The sequence below is a fragment of the Cetorhinus maximus genome, unplaced genomic scaffold (genome assembly GCF_964194155.1).
Source record: "Cetorhinus maximus unplaced genomic scaffold, sCetMax3.hap1.1 HAP1_SCAFFOLD_353, whole genome shotgun sequence".
NCBI classification, from domain to species: Eukaryota; Metazoa; Chordata; class Chondrichthyes; order Lamniformes; family Cetorhinidae; genus Cetorhinus; species Cetorhinus maximus.
In genome coordinates this window covers 1-15,570 of record NW_027596299.1, presented here as the reverse complement: position 1 = coordinate 15,570, position 15,570 = coordinate 1, and the positions used below count along the sequence as shown (strand labels likewise).

General features: G+C 46.3%; 1 protein-coding gene across 1 annotated transcript in view; it reads left to right on the top strand.

Moving 5' to 3' along the window:
• LOC144673366 (uncharacterized) overlaps nucleotides 1-14,548 on the top strand; it is a gene marked incomplete at its 3' end in the record, with an annotated part of 120,207 nt that extends 105,659 nt beyond the window's left edge. The window contains 2 exon segments of the mRNA XM_078535251.1: nucleotides 7,041-7,043; nucleotides 14,216-14,548. Of these exon segments, the coding sequence (XP_078391377.1) occupies nucleotides 7,041-7,043; nucleotides 14,216-14,548 (336 nt within the window).
• Between the last annotated feature and the right edge of the window lie 1,022 nt (nucleotides 14,549-15,570).

Below are 15,570 nucleotides of genomic sequence, written 5' to 3'. Positions count from 1 at the left end.
TTAGCAGATGGATTATTTTTCACCAGACATGGAACATTTAAACCCTGCCAACAGGAATGCTCTGTCAGAGGATTTAATCCTTTGAATTTTAAAGTTGGTGTGTTTACTGCTTTGCAAACTGAATAAATCGCTTCACACATATGAAGTATCTGGATGGTCTTGTACTGGTGTGACTGTGTTAATGAGTCAGTAATTGGGACAATGGAATGAACCATTTGCATTTTCAGCTTGTGCACGTGAGTTTACTTACACATTTTCAGCTGAAACATCGATCTCAAGCCTTATGGCTTCCACATTCTTTGTGGAATAATTAGTTAAAGAAAATCAAAATGCTGCAGATGCTGGCTTTCTGAAATAGAAAAAACAGAAAATGCTGGAATTCTCAGCAGGTCTGGTCGCGCCTCTGGAGAGAAAAACATAGCTTTTATTTCAGGTCTGTAACATTTCATCAGAACTGCACTCCATCAGTGCACAGGTCTGGCAGGTCAGGAATCGAAACCTAAAATGGGCTTTGGTACAATATCAGACAAGACACCAAAAGGCTCGAAGTGAGAATCTATTGTATGACAGGTGGTTCCTGGTGACATGGATGTGTCTGCAGTGGGTGAGATCAGACTGGTTCCATGTTTCCATAATCAATGTCCTACCTGCTCTTTTCGAAGAGTGAAATTGATAGAAAACAACTGTCATTCCAGTATTGACAATCTGAAGCTTTAACTCGCTGAGTCAGTTTAAGATAGCTTGCAGGTTTTGATTGTGTGAGCCTCTATTGTATGATTGGTAGGAATTTGGAAGGTAGCCGAAAGGTTAGTGCTTTAAGACCATCAGGGACGAAGCCTTTGCTGTTTTCTCCCATCATCATTCATTGTCACACAGTTCCAGGATAACAACTGGCATTTTGGCTGCAAGAAAATATTCGCCAAACATTGCCAACTCTACTTTTATGCAATGGATTCCCAAACTGACAGTGTTTTTGTCATGAATATTCATTTCAGATATAATGAGAAAACAATCAAACCTACCATGTACCTACATGTAACCCATTTGAAATCTATGAAGTTATTGGATTTGAACAAACCCATCAATAATTCCCTCGTCCTCAGCTCCACAGTGAGTGAGGCAGGGAAAAGAAGAAAAGCAGCTATATTCCTGCCCCGCAGTCTCCAATCACCCGCTGCCAGCAGAAAGCGGCGACTGCAGCTTCAATCAGCGGGTTACTGCCCATCCCTGGGACACAAGATACTCCAACGCGGGCCAAACCTCCCAATACACCGAGCACAGGCTCAGGAAAACTCAGGTGGATTATATCCCGATCACTAAACCTCCGAGCAGCATTTACAGAATACCCGAGTGAGTGAGTCACAAATAAAAGTCACACCAACTTTGTATATCTTTTCAATAAAAATGCTTTCATTTTATTGAAAAGCGGACCATTGTGAATCTGAAAGTGAGCACCATGGGATTAGTGTTACCGTGTCACTTGCTTTCCATTATTTGTCCATCATGTTAGCAATTCAAATTATGTTGGATATTGAAGCGAACTCCATTTCAAAATGAGAGCACAAAGCAGGTAAATATTAAATCCAGAAACAAATCCTGAGGAAAATGGACCCCAGTGTTTGGAAGGAGGTGCAGCTAAGAAGCGGAAGCTGTGAATAATGCTATTGATTATTGAGTGGAAAGCAGTGGTCAATTATCATGGCCGAGTGGTTAAATGGATGGTTTCAAAATCTATTGGGGTTTACCCAGGTAGAATCAAATCTTACCAACTGATCATTATGCTGATTTCAACCAGGTGTCTGCAGAACTAACTATCGGGTCAATGGGAGGAAAAGCATTTAAAAATCGTCTTTAGCTCTGAAGAGGAGTCAAACGGACTCGAAACGTTGAATCTGTTTCTCTCTCCAACAGATGCTACCAGACCTGTTGAGTTTTCCAGCATTTTCTGTTTTTACTTCATATTTCCAGCATCCACAGCATTTTTCTTTTGTCCACAATTTCTCGTGATTTTTTGACTCTAAGGGAATGCAGGGCCATCGGGATCGGGTGGGAAATTGGTGTTGGGACTGGGGATCCGCCATGATCTTATTAAGTGACGGGGGAGGCTTGTGGGGCCTTATGAAGTATTGTTGCAGCTTTGCTTCTGTTCTATTTCAGTATCAATACCAGCCAAGGCGATGGGGAGTAACAGCCTGAGCTTGATAGTGTGGTCGAGCAGTCTAAGGTGCTGGATCGTGCTTCTACTTTCTGTGGAGGCGTCGGTTTGAAGCTTACAGTTACCAAACTTGCACTTTCGGAACTCCCATTGGTCGAAGAAGTGCCAGCCTAAAGTTGGAGCAGGTGTGTGCGGTGTTTTATTTTAACAGGAAGAGCGAGGAGAGACGATAAAAATATAAATTGCTGTGCAGATAAGGCGAGTTGGCAAAGTCGCTGAATTCCTCTTCCATCGGCTGGCACGGACACCAGAGGCCGCATGTCCTCCTCCTCTGCTGTCCCCATCTATGCTTGTATACTATAGGGCCAGTCGTCATCGCAGAGTGGTTAAAGCCACTGAGTCCAAATACATTGGTCATTCCCGTTTTTTTTACTATGCCTGGTTTTAACTATGTCTACAGCGTTAATTATTGGTTAAATGGAATAAAATCCATGCAAACACTCGGGCATTTTCCTATTTCTGGTCATTCACGAAACTTACAGTTGGAACTGGAAAATAAAGTTATTGGTCATGCTTGCTGTCTGGGTGTTTGTCTCTCCTTAGAAACAATCCCTTGCCCTCCGTCACTCTTGGTGTAAATGTCTGTGTGTGTTCCTCTGTGTGTGTCAAAGTGGTCCAGTTCCCGAGGGGGTGAACACATGTTTACCATCACAATCTTTATTCACAATAGTTGTGCAGCTTCAGATTAAAATGTTACAGACAAAAATGTCGGGATGAAAGATGCAAGAGAGAGTTTGCAATGTTTGGATGGAGATGCAGCTGGGAAGAGGAAGATGTGAATGATGTTATTGATGATTGAGAGGAATGTATTGCAACCTTGGGGCTTTGGTAGGTCGATTACCTTCTACACTTTGAAATTCAGAACAAGCTGAGGCTCCAGGTGGAAAGCAACAGTTGTTTACATATATGTTGTGATATGAATTACTGTTCCCGTATAGCCTGCTAGCTCAGTCGGCAGAGTATGTGACTCTTAATCTCAAGGTTGCGGGTTCAAGCCTTGCTTTTAACGCCAACCCAATCCCTGCGGCAGCTGTGAAACTTACAAGGCAGACATTAACCACTGAAAGCAGCCGATGCTCATAAAATTCAAGTCACTGTCATGTTGCATATCTTTCTGCTTCTGCCCCTCCAGCTCCCTCTGCCCGTCCAGCTCCCAGGTCAATTAGCTGCTTGATGCAGACCCAGTCAGTTGATGGGAATGGAAGACACAATACCATAGATTTGCAGACCATAGAGTAAAAAGACACCAGGATCTCATCTTCCTGATTCTCCCAGATACTGATCACAGTAATGTGCACAGTGCCGATTATGCACAGTCACACTCTCCTTCCAGTCTTGTCTACGTTGTTCAGCTTTGAAATTGCTCATATTTTCACACTGAATTTCAATGTGAAGAAAGCAGAGCTGTCGTTGGCTGAAGAATTGGTTTGTCTTGAGTCTAAACATGCAGTTTTGAGGTAAAAGAGATCTGAAATATTTTTTAAATGGTGAAAGCAGCGTAGATAAGCCACACCGGAAGAAGACTTGACAGCTTTTCTGGTGGTCCAGTGGTTAGGATTCGGTGTTTTTAGCGCCTCAGGTGGTGTTGGATTCTTGGTCAGGGAATGAAGATTTATTGATCTTGTGAAATGGTTATAAACGAGTGTTGCGAATTTATTTATTGAAAACATTTAACATTTGCACCGGAGTCAGTGGAAGGGGAGTTGGAGTTTTGCCTCAGAGCACAAAATGTCACATTGGGAACAGGTCAAGAACGAACACAGTCGCGGAGTGAAGAAATGAAAGAAGGAGAAGAGAAGGGCTGGTTGTAGAGCACTGACAATAGAGATGGTGGTGCCAGGCAAAATATGGGTGGGAGAAGGATATATTTTGCTGATTCCTGTTTGCACTGGCACAGATATTACTCCTGATCGACCAAACAATCAGAACTACTCTTTGAAAGCAGTACACAAGGCCGAATGGCCTCTTCCGATGTTGCAACTTTCTGTAGTTTTATGTTTTCCAACACCACGACTGCTTCTTTCACAATAATTCTGCCATTTTATAGTCCACTCCAGCGAGATGTAATTTCTTACCTTGGAATCGGCTCCTTTGAAACCTAAATACGGAGCAAATTCAGTGAGTTTCCTTGTCATTTCCAGCCCGAGATTTGTCACGAGACTAATTGAGCGACACATTAATGGTGCCAATCCTTCACTGGAGCTCACCACGTCCAAAGAGCACTGTTATCATCAGCCTGTCATATGCCTTCCTACAGTACACCTGCCGATCAATAACAGCTTATCACAACTCTGCTTTCTTCACATTGAAATCCAGTGTGAAAATATGAACAATTTCAAAGCTGAACAACGTACACAAGACTGGAAGGAAAGTGTTACTGTGGATAATCGGCACTGTGCACATTCCTGTAATCAGTATCTGGGAGAATCAGGAAGATGAGATCCTGGTGTCTTTTTACTCAATGGTCTGCAAACCGATCGTATTGTGTCTTACATTCCCATGAACTGACTGTGTCTGAATCAAGCAGCTAATTGACCTGGGAGCTGGGCGTGAAGAGGGATATGGAGGGGCAGAAGCAGAAATAGATGCAACAAGACAATGATTTGATTTTTTTGTGCATCGGTTGCTTTCAGTGTTTAATGTCTGCCTTGTACGTTTCACAGCTGCCGCAGGGATTGGGTTGGCGTTAAAAGCAGCAAGATTAAAAGCAAAAGTGAAGCTCGAACCTAAGATTAAGGTTGGCATGCTCTGCCGACTGAACTAGCCGGCATATAGAAAAATCCATCCATATACCAACATACATGGAAACAACTGTTGCTTTCCACCAGGAGCCTCAGATTGTTCTGAATTTCCAAGTGAAGAAGGTCATCGACCTACAAAAGCTCCAAGGTTGTAATGCATTCCTCTCAATCATCAATAACATCATTCACATCTTCCATTTCTTAGCTGCACCTCCTTCCAAACATCGCAAACTCCTCTTGCATCTTTCATCCTCACATTTTTGTCTGTAACATTTTAACGTGAAGCTGCACAACTATTGTGAATAAAGTTTGTGATGGTAAAAATGTGTTCACCCCCTCGGGAACTGAACCACTTTGACACACACAGAGGAACACACACAGACAGAAACACCGAGACAGAGGGCAAGGGATTGTTTCTAAGGAGAGACAAACACCCAGACAGCAAGCATGACCAATAACTTTATTTTCCAGTTCCAACTGTAAGTTTCGTGAATGACCAGAAATAGGAAAACGCCCGAGTGTTTTCATGCATTTTATTCCATTTAACCGATAATAAACTCTGTAGACACACAATTAAAACCAGGCAGAGTAATGAACGGGAAAGACCAATGGATTTGGACTCAATGGCTTTAACCACTCGGCGACGACGACTGGCCCTATGGTATACAAGCATAGATGGGGACAGCAGAGGAGGAGGACATGCGGCCTCTGGTCTCCGTGCCGGCCGTTGGAAGAGGAATTCAGCGACTTTGACAACCCGCCTTTTCTACACAGCAATTTATATTTTTATTGTCTCTCCTCGCTCTTCCTGTTAAAATAAAACACCGCACACACCTGCTCCAACTTTAGGCTGGCATTTCTTCGACCAATGGGAGTTCTGAAAGTGCAATTTTGGTAACTATAAGCTTCAAACCGACGCCTCCACCGAAAGTAGAAGTACGATCGAGCACCTAGACTGCTCGGCCACACTATCAAGCTCAGGCTGTTACTCCCCATCGCCTTGTCTGGTATTGATACTGAAATAGAACAGAAGCAAAGCAGCAACAATACATCATAAGGCCCCACAAGCCTCCGCCGTCACCTTTTGAGATTATGGCGGATCCCCAGCCCCAACAACAATTTCCCACCCGATCCTGATGGCCCTTCATTCCCTTAGAGTTCAAAAATCAGGAGAATTTTTGGATAAAAGCAAAATGCTGTGGATGCTGAAAATATGAAATAAAAACAGAAAATGCTGAAAAACTCAGCGGTCTGGCAGCATCCGTGGAGAGAGAAACAGATTCAAAGTTTCGAGTCCGTATGACCCTTCTTCAGAGCTAAAGATGATTTTTTGGATGTTTTTCCTTCCATTGATCCGATAGATCTGTAGACAACTGGTTGAAATCAGCAATAATGAGAACCACAGTCGGTAAGTCTTGACTCTGCCTGGGGAAACCCGAACGGATTTTGAAACCATCCATTTAACCACTCGGCCATGATGATTGACCAAGGGCCCACTGCTTTCCACTCAATAATCAATATCATCATTCACAGCTTCCGCTTCTCAGCTGCACCTCCTTCCAAACATTGGGATCCATTTTTCTCAGGATTTGTTCCTGGATGTAATATTTAGCTGCGTTGTGCCCTTATTTTGAAATGGGATTCGCTTCAATAGCGAACACAAACTAAACTCCAAATCTGACCGACAAACAATGGAAAACATGTCGCTCGGTAACACCAGTCACATGGTACTCATTTTCAGATTCACAAGAGCCGGATTTTCATTAAAATGAAAGAATTTTGTAGTGAAAAGATTTAGAAAGTTGGTGTGACTTTTATTTGTGACTCACTCACTCGATGTTCTGTAAATGCTCCTCGGAGGCTTAGTAAACAGCATATAATCTACCTGCATTTTCCTGAGCCTGTGCTCGGTGTATTGGGAGGTTTGGGCTGAGTTGGAATATCTTGTGTCCCAGGGATGGGCAGTAACCCGCTTATTGAAGCTGCAGTTGCTGCTTTCTGCTGGCAGCGAGTGAGTGGAGAGTGTGGGACCTGAATATTGCTGCTTTTCTTCTTTTCCCTGTCTCACTCACTGTGGAGCTGAGGACGTGAGAATTATTGATGGGTTTGTTTGAATGTAATAACTTCATAGATTTCAATGGGTTAGACGTAGTTACATGGTAGGTTTGATTGTTTTCTCATTAAATTTCAAATGGATATTCATTAAAAAAAACACTGTTAGTTTGGGAATCCATTGCTTAAAAGTAGAGTTGGCAATGTTTGGTGAATATTTTCTTGTAGCCAAAGTTCCAATTGTCATCCTGGAACTTTGTGACAATGAATGATCATGGGGAGAAAACAGCAAAGGCCTCGTTCCTGATGGTCTTAAACCACCAACCTTTCGTTTACCTGCCAAATTCCTACCAGTCATACAACAGAGACACAAACAAAAAAAAAAAATCTGCAAGATATCTTAAACTAAGTCAGCTATTTAAAGCTTCAGATTGTCAACACCGGAATGACATTTGTTTTCTATCAGTTTCACTCTTCGAAAAGAACAGGTGGGACATTGATTTATGGAAACATGGAAAAGGTCTGATCCTACCCACTGCAGACACATCCATGTCACCAGCAACCAGCTGTCGCACAACAGATTCTCCTTTCGAGGCTTTCGGTGTCTTGTCTGCTTTTGTCCAAAAGCCCATTTTAGGTTTTAGTTACTATCTGCCCGATTTGTGCACTGATGTAGTGCAGTCCTGATGAAAAGTTACAGACCAGATATAAAAACAGCGTTGTTCTCTCCAGAGACGCTACCAGACCTGCCGAGAATTCCAGAATTTTCTGGTTTATTTTATTTCAGAAAGCCAACATCTGAAGCATTTTGATTTTCTTTAACTAATTAGTGCTAAGAATGTGGAATCCATTCCCAGAAGAGTTTAAGATCCATGTTTCAGGTGAAAATGTGTACATAAACTCATGTACACAAGCTGAAAAAGGAAAAGAACTCACTCTATCGTCCCAATTACTGACACAGCAACACAGTCACACCAGTGGGAGACCAACCAGATATTTCACATGTGTAAAGGGATTTATTCAGTTTACAAAGCAGTAAACACACCAGCTTTAAAATTCAAAGGATTTAATCCACAGTCAGAGCATTCCTACTGGCAAGACACGGTTTTAATGTTCCATGTATGGTGAAAAATACCCCATCTTAGTACAGGGGTTTGTTCTGCTGGTCATTACATTCAGGTGAGACTTTATGGCGGATATAGAGCATTTTAATTGCTATAACCAATTAATTCGACAATTTTATATCCTGGCCCTATGGCACCCATCGTATTCTGATTACTGAACTTGGGTTTCGATTTTACAATTTTACCGTTCAATGGCGGAGTGCACACCCAGCATTCGCTGCGGGACAGAATGTGCCCTATCCTCATTACAGCAGCACACTCGCACATACGCATTGCTGTGTGTGTCTGTGTGTCTGTGCTTGAAGCATGCGCATTGCGGGCTGTTTCACGAGCATGCGCAGTGCTGGTCTGTGACTGCAGCTGCTCAGAGCGGCTGAGTGAATGTCGAGCGGAGCAAACTAACAGAGTTAGTGGGTGTGTGAGGACGAATGGAGCCAGCGGAGTGGGCAGGGAGGCTTCATAAAGACACAGTTCAGGCCGAAGACCCGAAATAACAAGGTATCGGTCTTGTGTTTGGAGAAAACGGGCCGAAAACGTCTGGATTTCTCCCTTCGCCAGGCCCGGGGTAACGGCCGCCATCTTTATAGGGGGCAATGTGCAGCAGGGCGCATGCGCGGTCATCCTGGTCCAGGTAGCAGGAGGAGAGAATATTGTGAATTTCTATCCTGGTCTGACAGGGATGGATTTTGGAAACTCCTTTTACAGGGGGTTAGAAGGGGAGAATTTATACGAAGTCAGCTCAGACCAAGAAAAATGTTTGTCTCTTCTCAATTTCTATCCTGCACTGACAATGACGGATTTTGTAAATTCCATTTAAAGGATACCAGAAGATGAGGTTTTGCAGATTGGAAATTCAAACCAATCATCACATCAGAGTCAGCAAGAATCACTTGATTCATCCCAACCTGGATATTATCGGTCTCTGAGTGTAAGCATTGACTTCCAGGTCATTACCGCTCACTGTGTGAACTTTTTTCCTCATATCCCCCTTGTAGATCTTCACAAAATCTTTAAACTGTCTCCCATAACCCTTTTATGATCAGTTAAGGGAAATCGTTTTTCTTTATCTACCTCATATATACCTCAGGACCCTCCCATCCTTCATAATGTGTGGTGATCACTGGTTTGTACAGACCCAGATGTTCTGTGTCCGTGTGTGTGACATCATCGCAAATCGACAATTACACGGTGACAACATCCTGCTCCCTGGGTATTTCCTCAACTGGGAGATTTTTCTCTGATTCCAGTGCTTCTGATATCTTTCCAGCTGCAGGCTCCAGCAGGAGATTTTAAAATTGAAAACTGAAATTGTTTCAGAGGTGAGTATTTTTCACTACTCAGGTACAACTTTTAGTTTAGGTTTTAGTTCTACGCTCTGTATCTGTGAGAGGTTCCATGGCTCTGGGGCTGGTGTGACTCGTTTACTGTGGATCTGAATCCATGTCCATCTATTGCTCTGTTTCACCTCTGCCCTCCCTGATCACCTCTCCACCATTGTCTAACTCCCTCTGTCCCTAATACTGGGTGTATTTTAGCTCTGTTTAGGGTTTTACTGCTACTTCTACCAACGGTGTCTCAATGAGGTTTCCTCTTCTGTCCATTCCCCGACCATGTGCTGCTGGCTTACCAGCTTTATCTTCCCACAGTCCCTTTCATAATCAGAAATTGATTTTCCTGCACTATAGTCCATTCCTCTTCCACTTCTGAACTTATGTTGACCATCAAATTCTGCAGCATGTTTATTCCTTGGAATTCATTCTGCACACCCTGAAACATTAATTCTGTTTCATTCCCCACAGATACCAGCAAATATTGCCAATCCCCAGTTGCCTGTGGGGAAGATGATGTTTGACCTTGAACCGCTGCAGTCCGTGTGGTGAAGGTGCTCCCACAATGCTGTCAGTTAAGGAGTTACAGGTTATTCACCCAGTGGTGATGAAGGAACAGTGATATTTGTCCAAATCAACAACAACAATTTGTATTTATATGAGACTTTTAATGTAAGACAATGTTCCAAGGCATTTCACAGAAATGTTATAAAGCAAGGTTTGACACTAAGCCACGTGAGATATTATGAGGAGATGACCAAGCTTTTGGTCAAAGAAGTGAGTTTTACAGGGTAAATTAAAGGAGGAAAATGAGGTAGAGAATGGGAGAGGTTTAGGGAGTGAATTCCAGAGCTTGAGACCTTGGAAACTGATAGAATGGGCACAGATGTGGGACAAGGAAAATCAGGAATGCTCAGGAGGCCAAATTAGAGGAGCACAGATATCTCGGAGGGTTGTGACACTGGAGGAGGTTACAGCAACAGGGAGCAGCCATACAGGAATTGGAAAATAGGGATGGGAATTTTAAAATTTTGGTGCTTCTAAACCTGGAGTCTTTGCAGGTCCGTCAGTTGTGAGATGATGGGTGAACAAAACTTGGTGCGAGTAAGCACATGGGCAGCAGAGTTTTGGATGAGCTCAAGATTACAGGAAGGTTGAATGTGGGAGGTTGGCCAGGAGTATGTTAGGATAGTTAAGTCTAGAGGTAACAAAGGAATGGATGAGAGTTTCAGCAGCAGATGAGCTGAGACTGTGCTGGAGTCGGGTGATGTTACTGAGGTGGAAATAGACGGTATTGGTGATGATGTGGATATGTGGTTGGAAGCTCATCTTGGGGTGAAATATTTCACCATGGTTGTGAACAGTCTGGTTCAGTCTCAGACAGTTGCCAGGGAGTGAGATGGAGTTGGTGATCAGGGAGTGGAGTTTGTAGAGGGGACTGAAGACAATGGCTTCAGTCTTCCCAATATTTAAATGCAGGAAATTTCTGTACATCCAGTACTGGATGTCAGACAAGTCAGGACGGTGTGTACTTGGAAGGGAATTTGGAGGTGATGGTGTTCACATACACCTGTTACCCTGGGCCTTCCAGAGGATGAAGGTTAGTGGTTCAGGAGATTCAATCCAAGTTCTGGTTTTGTTGTAGGTTTATTAAAACTCACCCATCACCCCCTGTCTCTCCCACTCCCCTTCTCTCTCTCCATCTCTTCCACTCCCCTTCTCTCTCTGCCTCTCCGACACCCTTCTCTCTCTCCCTCTGTCACTCCCCTTCTTTCTCTCCCCCTCTGTCACTCCCCTTCTCTCTCTCCCCCTCTCCCACTCCCCTTCTCCCCCTCCCCTTCTCTCTCCCCCTCCCCTTCTCTCTCCCCCTCCCCTTCTCTCTCCCCCTCCCCTTCTCTCTCCCCCTCCCCTTCTCTCTCCCCCTCCCCTTCTCTCTCCCCCTCCCCTTCTCTCTCCCCCTCACTTCTCTCTCCCCCTCCCCATCTCTCTCCCCCTCCCCATCTCTCTCCCCCTCCCCATCTCTCTCCCCCTCCCCATCTCTCTCCCCCTCCCCATCTCTCTCCCCCTCCCCATCTCTCTCCCCCTCCCCATCTCTCTCCCCCTCCCCATCTCTCTCCCCCTACCCATCTCTCTCCCCCTCCCCATCTCTCCCCCTCCCCATCTCTCTCCCCCTCCCCATCTCTCTCCCACTCCCCTTCTCTCACTCCCACTCCCCTTCTCTCTCTCCCAATCCCCTTCTCTATCTCCCAATCCCCTTCTCTATCTCTCACTCTGCCTCCTCTCTCTCTCCCCCATTCCCTTCTCTCTCTCTCCAACTCCCCTTCTCTCTGCCTCTCCCACTCCCTTCTCTCTCTCTCCCACTCCCCTTCTCTCTCTCTCTCCCACTCCCCTTCTCTATCTCTCTCTCTGACTCCTCTCTCTCTCTCTCCACCCACACCCTTCTCTCTCTATCCAACTCCCCTTTTCTGTCTCTCCCACTTCTCTTCTTTCTCTTTCTCTCCCACTCCCCTTCTCTCTCTCTCCCCCACTCCCCTTTTATCCATCTTGCTCCCTCCCACTCCCCTTCTCTGTCAGCCTCTCCCACTCCCCTTCTCTCTCAGCCTCTCCCACTCCCCTTCTCTCTCTGCCTCTCCCACTCCCCTTCTCTCTCTGCCTCTCCCACTCCCCTTCTCTCTCTGCCTCTCCCGCTCCCCTTCTCTCTCTCTCCCACTCCCCTTCTCTCTCTCTCCCAATCCCCTTCTCTATCTCTCTCTCTCCCCAATTCCCTTCTCTCTCTCTCCAACTCCCCTTCTCTGTCTCTCCCACTTCCCCTTTCTCTCTCCCACTCACCTTCTCTTGCTCTCTCCCACTCCCCCTCTCTCTCTGCATCTCCCACTCCCCCTCTCTCTCTGTCTCTCCCACTCCCCTTCTCTATCTCTCTCTGACTCCTCTCTTTCTCCCCCCACTCCGTTCTCTCTCTATCCAACTCCCCTTCTCTCTGTCTCTCCCACTTCTCTTCTTTCTCTGCCTCTCCCACTCCCCTTCTCTCTCTGCCTCTCCCACTCCCCTTCTCTCTCTGCCTCTCCCACTCCCCTTCTCTCTCTGCCTCTCCCACTCCCCTTCTCTCTATGCCTATCCCACTCCCCTTCTCTCTCTGCCTCTCCCACTCCCCTTATCTCCCTGCCTCTCCCACTCCCCTTCTCTCTCTGCCTCTCCCACTCCCCTTCTCTCTCTCTCCCAATCCCCTTCTCTATCTCTCTCTCCGCCTCCTCTCTCTCTCCCCCTCTCCCACTCCCCTTCTCTCTCTGCCTCTCCCACTCCCCTTCTCTCTCTGCCTCTCCCACTCCCCTTCTCTCTCTGCCTCTCCCACTCCCCTTCTCTCTCTGCCTCTCCCACTCCCCTTCTCTCTCTGCCTCTCCCACTCCCCTTCTCTCACTGCCTCTCCCACTCCCCTTCTCTCTCTGCCTCTCCCACTCCCCTTCTCTCTCTGCCTCTCCCACTCCCCTTCTCTCTCAGCCTCTCCCATTCCCTTCTCTCTCTGCCTCTCCCACTCCCCTTCTCTCTCTGCCTCTCCCACTCCCCTTCTCTCTCTGCCCCTCCCACTCCCCTTCTCTCTCTGCCTCTCCCACTCCCCTTATCTCTCTCTCTCCCACTCCCCTTCTCTCTCTCTCCCAATCCCCTTCTCTATCTCTCTCTCCCCCATTCCCTTCTCTCTCTCTCCAACTCCCCTTCTCTGTCTCTCCCACTTCCCCTTTCTCTCTCCCACTCACCTTCTCTTGCTCCCTCCCACTCCCCTTCTCTCTCTGCCTCTCCCACTCCCCTTCTCTCTCTCTCTCTCCCACTCCCCTTCTCTCTCTGCCTCTCCCACTCCCCTTCTCTCTCTGCCTCTCCCACTCCCCTTCTCTCTCTGCCTCTCCCACTCCCCTTCTCTCTCTGCCTATCCCACTCCCACTCCCCTTCTCTCTCTGCCTCTCCCACTCCCCTTCTCTCTCTGCCTCTCCCACTCCCCTTCTCTCTCTGCCTCTCCCATTCCCCTTCTCTTTCTGCCTCTCCCACTCCCCTTCTCTCTGTTTCTCTGTGTCACATAGAATTCTCCAGCCCAGCGATTTGTGGATGCTCCATCATTGAATATATTTCAGGCTGAGATGGGGAGAGATTTGGTCTCTCAGGGAGTCGAGGGATATGGGGAGTGGGCGGGAAAGTGGAGTTGAAACCCAAGATCAGCCACGATCGTATTGAATGGTGGAGCAGGCTCGATGGGGTGTTAGGACTTCTCTTGTTCCTATTTCTTCAGTTCTTATAGAGACCAGAGTCTTGTGTAGGCCCAGACCGGGTGGCCCTGAAGGACATTAGTTGAACCAGTTGGGTTTTTACGACAATCCAGCAGTTTTCATGGTCACTTTTTCCTCGTGCCGGCCCCACAAATTCCCAGGTTCATTCAGCTCAATTTCACAACCTGCCTTTGTGTTTTTGTGGGTTCTCTCTCACTCCCTTTTTTCTGTTTTAAATCAATTTCACAGGGGATTAGAAGGGGAGGATTTGCAGTCAGGAAACTGAAACCAAACATCACATCAGGATCTGACGGAGTCGCCCTATTGAACATGGACGGACAAAGCACCGTTCACAGTGGGGAGACACCTTGGAAATGTGGGGATTGTGGAATGGGATTCAGATTCCCGTCTGAGCTGGAAACTCATCGACGCAGTCACACTGGGGAGAGGCCATTCAGCTGCTTTCTAGTGGGAAGGGATTTACTCGATTGTCCAGCCTGCTGAGACACCAGCGAGTTCACACCGGGGAGAAGCCGTTCACCTGCCCCGATTGTGGGAGTGGATTTACGCGACCATCAGGGCTGGTACAACACCAGCGAGCTCACACAGGGGAGAGACCGTTCACCTGCACCGAATGTGGGCAGGAGTTCACCCGATCGTCAGGGCTGCATCAACACCAGCAACTTCACACAGGGGAGAGACCATTCACCTGCTCTGAGTGTGGGAAGGAATTCATTCAATTATCGACTCTGCTGACACACCAGCGAGTTCACACTGAGGAGAGACCTTTTAAATGCCCAGACTGCGGGAAGTGCTTTAAAAGTTCCGGGAACCTGATGTCCCTTCAATGTGTTCACACTGACGAGACCATTCAGGTGCTCGCACTGTGGGACTGGGTTCAGGGAATCATCTCAACTCACTGTACACCAGTGAACTGGAGAGAGACCGTTCACCTGCTCCAAGTGTGGGAAGGGATTCACTCGGTCATCCAGCCTGTTGAGACATCAGCAAGTTCACAAGTAACTCAGAACATTGAGTGGATTTTCCTGTTAGTCACATCCAGGACTGAACCATGTACATTGGGGTCTGTTTCTGCTGATGTTAGTAAATTTCAGCCCAGTTATAAGTTTAATATTTAAAAAATATATATGATAAAGTCAAATAAATCAGCTTTGTATGAAATACTGTGAGTTGAATCTTTTTAATGCCTCGAACACAAGTTAGTTCCTTTTGAAGGACTCTCCCTCTCCCCTGCCTCCTCCACCCTCACCTCCAACAACAAGTGTGAGGAGCTCATGGAGCTTCTTTGTCACTAAGATTCAGAAAATCTGATCAGCTGCCTCTGCTGCTTCTCTCCCTACCACTAGCCCACTTGGTCAAACTGTCTCTAAAGTTCCCCTTGTCTGAACCTTGAACCCACATCTTCCTCCAGTTTCTTTCCCATCTCCCCTCATGCCCTCTCAGTGCACATCTTGTCCATGAGACCCACCTCCTGATCTATCGATCCTATTCCACTAAACTGCTGATCATCTAATTTCTCTATGTAGCTGATATTATTAATGGTGTTCTCTCTCTCCTGGGACTGTCCCTCTTCACCTTTCAATGCATCGTCATCACCCATCGAAAAAAACAATCTCTGATCCCCCATTGTCTTCACAAACTACTGCCCCAGCTCCAACCTCCCTTTCCTCTCTAAAGTCCTTGTACTTGGTGTCCCCGAAGGATCTATCCTTGGCCCCTCCTATTTCTCATCTACATGCTGCCACTCGGTGACATCATCCAAAAGCACCGTGTTAGTTTTCACATGTACACTGACAACACCCAGCTCTACCTCACCACCATCCTTCTCCATTCCTCCAC